Source organism: Aptenodytes forsteri, unplaced genomic scaffold, assembly GCF_000699145.1.
Source record: "Aptenodytes forsteri isolate BGI_AS27 unplaced genomic scaffold, ASM69914v1 Scaffold86, whole genome shotgun sequence".
Taxonomy (NCBI): domain Eukaryota; kingdom Metazoa; phylum Chordata; class Aves; order Sphenisciformes; family Spheniscidae; genus Aptenodytes; species Aptenodytes forsteri.
Genome location: NW_008795715.1, coordinates 2,387,733 through 2,393,124, shown reverse-complemented (window position 1 = coordinate 2,393,124; position 5,392 = coordinate 2,387,733). Strand labels below are relative to the sequence as shown.

The window sequence follows — 5,392 nt, the reverse complement described above, 5'->3', positions numbered from 1 at the left end:
TGCGCTGAGGGGCGCAGGGCCAAGCAGGGGACCCCATGGGACAGCGTGCTCTGCACAGGGACAGCGCAGGGCTCGCAGGCAGTGCTGGCAGAGCTGCTGTGCATGGGGCCAGCGACATGCCAGCAGTGCCGAGGGCTTCGCTGTGACCTGGCGCAGCGGCTTGCGGCCCAAAGCACACGTACAGCAGTGGCCAGGGTCTTCTCGTTCCTCTGGAGAGTGCAGAGCCCGGAGGAGATTTCCAGCAGGGTGACGGTGCCCAGCTTCGAGCCGCAGCCAACAACGCACCCGTTGTCCTGCAGGCGCAGGCTGGAGAGGGGCTCGTCGCAGACCTGGGGAGGGAGGACGGGTGGGTGCTGGCACTTAGCCCTGACGTGATGCCCCACGGGGGAAGTCAGGCAGGATGAGCTGACAGAGGCAAATCCATGCGCTTGCCAATAAGAGGAGCTTATGAGTAAATTTTTGGGCACGCTGGGCTGTAGGCACAGCTCAGGGCTGAGGGGATGGCTGCTGCTTGATGGAGCTTATCCCGAGCTCTGCGCAGGCAGGATGGGACTCTGTCCCCTGGCTCTGCCTGCTCTGCGCAGGGCAGGGCAGATCTGCCAAGCACCCTGCTGCCGGCGCTGGCCGGGGGCAGCCCCCGCTCCCCTCCCAGGGCGAGGGACCCGGAGCCGTCAGGGACCCGGAGCCGCTGGGGACCCAACCTTCAGGCTGAGGGAGGGGTCGTTCTGCTTGAAGAGAAAGTCCCAGACGTCCAGGGTCCCGTCCGATCTGGTGGTGAAGAAGACGGCCGGCCTCACAGTGCTCCAGCACCCGTCCGTCAGGTAGGAGAGGTGGTACCTGCCGGCAGACCCGACGCAGCGGGGATGGGCTCGTGGCCTCCATCCTCCTGTCCCCATGGCTGCTGCCTGTGCAGCGCCTTCAGCCAAGAGCCCAGACCTGGGCACCCTCCGTTCCAGTGCCCTCAGCCAGGCTGGCACTGCTCTGCCTCGGTGACCGTCCCACCACCTCCTGCCCGACCTGAGCAGACCAGACCCTGCTGCTCACCTGCACGGAACCCGCTCTTCCACAAAAAAGGTTTTTTGCAGGGCAAACACACCGACACCTACTTGGTCCACATAATTGACGATTCCTTGGTCTCCTCTGACCAGATTCGAGCAGTCCAGTCGCCGACCGTCAGGAAGATTTTGGGGTAGAAAGGGTTCCTGGCCAGCGCATAGACAGGTCCGTGGTGGCCACTGTAGGTGCTGGTGATTTTTTCGGGGGGTGTCTTGGCCTTGCGGTTGCAGGCGATGACGATGCCCTGCTCTGTGCCCACCATGAACTTGGTGGGCTGAGGGCGGGAGCAGGAGAGAGCAGCCGTCAGCAGGCTGGGGACCCCATGGTGCAGGGGGCAGTGGGGCAGCAAAGGGCTTTGCTGTCTGAGCAGGGGGAAGCCTGCTGCAGCCAGCACCTGGGGAGAACGGAGCCCTGGGACCCACCATGATCTGGGGGATTTAGAGACCGAAATGCCAGCAAGACCCTGTGTTTTGGGAGAACATCAACTCTTAATTCTTAAAGATGGGTGAGAACATGCTGCAAGCTGCAGCATGGTGCTCTGGGTCACTCTGGGCATCAGACGCTTGTGCTGTGCCCCTGGAGCCCTGCCCACGGGGGTTTGGCTCGGTTTGGCTTGGCTCACACTCCTGCCCAGGTGAGGATACTGGTTGTGTGCAGGCAGGGTGATCCCGACGGCAGGGCAGAGAGGCTCACCATGGTGGGCTCGAACTCCAGAGTGACGGCACCCAGAGCGTTCTCCAGGAGCCCTTTCCGGGTGACATCCAAGACCAGCGTCTCGGTGGGCTCAGACAGCTTGCGGATGTCCCACCACAGGACCTGCACGGGACAAGCAGCGGGAGGGGGCTGCAGGGCAGGGGCTGCTCCTGGCTCAGCCACGGGTGCTGGGGAGCCGATTGCCCTGGAGCGGACAGGACAAGCAGCGGGAGGGGGGGGCAGGGGCTGCTCCTGGCTCAGCCACGGGTGCTGGGGAGCCGATTGCCCTGAGGCCAGGCAGCTGCCCTGTGCCAGCCCGTGCTGCCAGCCCGGGGGCCTGGTTCCCCCGCTGCCACGGCTGGCGAGGGGCAGTGCAGGCAGGGGAAGCTCTTTTGGGCTGTCGGCGCCTGCCAGTGTGGCCCCTGTGAGTGCCTAGCACCCTTCCCTGCCCCTGCCCTTTACCTGTCCGTCGGTGGAGGCTGAGAAGCACTCGGTGCCCGTTTTGGACTGCAGCCAGATGGCTCCGTACACGGGGTCCCTGTGGCTGACCTCCACGGTGGACACCTCCACGGGCAGCCCCCCTTTCCTGGTGTCCCAGTAAGCTGGGAAGGAAAAGGAGCTGTCAGGATCTGCACCAGCTCCCTTGTCTGGCTCCTTTGCTTGCCACGCGTTTCCCAAGGAGATGCTGCCCCACTGCCCAAGCCAGAACGGGGAGCAAACCTCACCGGGTGCTCCCCCCGCACTTCCCAGCCCCAGAAGAACCATGCACATGCCCCGTGGGCTGGGAGCCTGCTGCTGTGATCACTCGCAGGGATGCCTGCTCTGAGTGCTTATGCAATTTGCATCTTCTGCAAACGCCGAGCTAGATGGTGGAAACACACTAAATGGCCGCAGAATTTCTTCAGCTATCATCTCTCTCCGGCAGATGCACTACAATCCCCAGAGACAATAAATCCCCCCGGCCCCCCCTGTTCTGCACAAGGGGTTGCAGCAGGACCAGACATGGTCTAAGCAGCCCCGAGCCCCCTGTCAAGTCCAAACAGCGGCTCTTACACTCAACGCTGCTAAAAGCCAGCCTGTGTGACCTGACCCCGGCTGTCCTCCCCTCCTGCATGCCCGAAGGGCGCTGGCTAATGAAGGCAGGTCCCCCGTGGACAGCAGCAGCCGTCCTTCCCTATCTCTGCCTCTGACACACAGCAGAGGGCAAGCCACAGTGCAGGACCGGCCACGGTTCAGCAAAGGTTAGGCGGCTGGGCCGTGGTGGCACCAAGCCGCATGCGCTCCCTCTTGCTCACTTCTAATTAGGCAATTGGATGTGACGGAGTGTTCTCCGCTGGGCCTGCGCCACGCGCCTGGGGAGCGCTGCGAAGGATGGGGCGAGATCCCTCCCCTCCATCACCTGCGGAGCGTGCAGTAACAGCCCCGTAATGCATGCCCTGTCAGATCTGATTGCTGCCGCAAATGGCAAGGAAAACATCAAAATGAGTGCAATTAAATCAAAGGGCTCACGTGGCCAAGTAAGTAACAGGGCCGTAAATGAAGCTGGCGAAGAGGGGCCCTTTTCCAAGCACTTGAAACAACAGCACAAGAACAATTCAGTGCACGAAACGATGGCAACTCTCCTGGGCTTTTGCCATGCAAAGATACGGAGCCGTGGGCAAGGCGGGAGCACAGCACACGTGCTGCTCAGCCATCTGATCCAGCAATCCCTGCCGGGCTCTCGCTGTGGCCACAGCCGCCTCACTGCCCCGAGTGCCTGCGAAGGGCTCCCAGGCACGGTGTCCTCCCCTCCCCTGGTACCTGCTCAGGTGAGCACATGCCCGTCCTCCACATGCCAAGCCCCAGGGCTTCAGGCCGAGCTCGGGATATTCCCAGCCACAGCACTAATGACGTTACATCCTTTGTGAGTGTAGCAGTGCTGGAACCAGGCTCCTGCCGAATTAAAATGAAGCCAGGCCCTCATTAATACGGCCTCACGCCTAATCCATCTTCCTTACCCATCTGCCCGTTGTAGCATCCTCCCACCAGGACGTGTGAGTCTTTGGGGTTGTATTCCAGGCTCACGAGAGGGGACGACGGCTTGAGAACGAGCTCCGGCTTGTTGGGGTTTTCTGCCAAGAAGGGATGAGTAAAGAGCAAAGTGCAAAGGCAGTCCGGAGGGCGAGCACCCCCGCCTCTAAATCAGCCTCCCAATACTCGAGCACCCCCGCCTCTAAATCAGCCTCCCGATACCGCACCCAGCTCCTCCACGCCTGGCTCCCTGCCATGCCGGTGCTTGCCCAGCCGTGCTGGATGAGGTGGCCATGTCACCAGGATGCCTCACCTTAGCCAGGGAAGGGAGCTGACCTGTCCTCGCCTGCCAGCCTGGGGCCAGACCCCTGGTACCCCAACCCCTCTTCTTTGTGTTTTTCACTCCAAAATACAACAGGCCTGAGAGTCTTTGACAGAACAGGGCAATTGTCAGCCTGGGCTTGTGCTGCCTCTTTCTTAATCAAGCACAAATGAACCATATAAAGATAGAAACCACATAAGAGGAGTGTGGCTCAGCTGCCTGTTGTGGTCACAGGTGCTCTAGCTCATTTTAGTGGTTACTTTCCACCTGTTGGCTAGCTTTCAGGTCCCATTTCTCCCCTTCTCTGCATTGATCTGTGGGCAAAGCAGAAACCGAACCCTTCTTCACCCCCTCTGGAGAACTGTGAGGCTTCATTACACTCTTTGAAGACACAAAGTGCTTCCGCAGCATTACTGACTGGTGAGTTTTCCCTTCCCCTTACCAAGATCCCAGATGTACGAGTCAAAGCTCATGTCTTTTGTGTTTTGTTGGAACTCCAGGCTGGAATAAGCCACTGCCAATTTCTTGCATGTGTCAGGGTGCCAGGAGAGATGCGTGGCCGTCCTCTTGGTTATGTTTGGATCCCTTTTTGATAACAGGACATTAAAGAAAGATGTTAGTTTGCTAACAGCTTTGTCATGCCCTGGGATGACTGTCTCCCAAAGGAAACTGTGGGAATCACAATTAAAACAAGCTGCAGCCCTTGAGCATTGAGTGCAGGAAACAATTCTCTTGGGGGTTGGGCGAGGGGAGAAGAGTTGATGATTTAATAAAGTCTTTCCAGTTAAACATTTCTAAGAATCCAAGTATGTTACTGGATCTGACTTCTAGAAATGACCTAACAGCCCCTGACATTTGAAAATAATCTTTGAGGCACCAAAAAAAAAAAAAAAAAAATCCTGTCTAAAGCACTGTTAGAAGTTGCTCAGAGCTGCGTCTGTCCTTGGACCGTGGTACCTATCTCCAAAGTGCCTGGGCTGGGTGGAGGGGAGGAACAGACGGAGTTATGGAGCGGGGGGGCTGCAGCAGGTCTCTCCATCCGTAAACTGATCCAGCACTATCCTAAAGCCACCGGGTTTTCCACCTCCTTTGTCTCCAAAGACAGTTTAATAAGCAGTAGCCCGCTGTGGATCCGGACAGCCTGGTGAGCCCAGCTGGTTGTGGTACCTGATGACATTGATGGTTTTTGCGGAAGGGGGCTCGTCTTCCACCTCTGCCACCTCCTCCTCTCCAAAGTACTCCTCATAGATGTTGATGGCGTTGTTCTGCTTGACGCAGTGCTCCATCAGCTGTGGGGAAAGCACAGGCAGA

General features: G+C 59.0%; 1 protein-coding gene across 1 annotated transcript in view; it reads right to left on the bottom strand.

Moving 5' to 3' along the window:
- Nucleotides 1-5,392, bottom strand: part of DNAI2 (dynein axonemal intermediate chain 2) — a 6,556-nt gene that overhangs the window by 602 nt on the left and 562 nt on the right. The window contains exons 3-10 of the mRNA XM_009283516.1: nt 5,249-5,370; nt 4,524-4,666; nt 3,747-3,860; nt 2,212-2,351; nt 1,750-1,872; nt 1,107-1,330; nt 702-837; nt 153-329 (exon numbers count right to left, since the gene is read on the bottom strand). Coding sequence (XP_009281791.1) covers nt 153-329; nt 702-837; nt 1,107-1,330; nt 1,750-1,872; nt 2,212-2,351; nt 3,747-3,860; nt 4,524-4,666; nt 5,249-5,370 — 1,179 coding nt within the window. The remainder of the gene's footprint in view (nt 1-152; nt 330-701; nt 838-1,106; nt 1,331-1,749; nt 1,873-2,211; nt 2,352-3,746; nt 3,861-4,523; nt 4,667-5,248; nt 5,371-5,392) is intronic.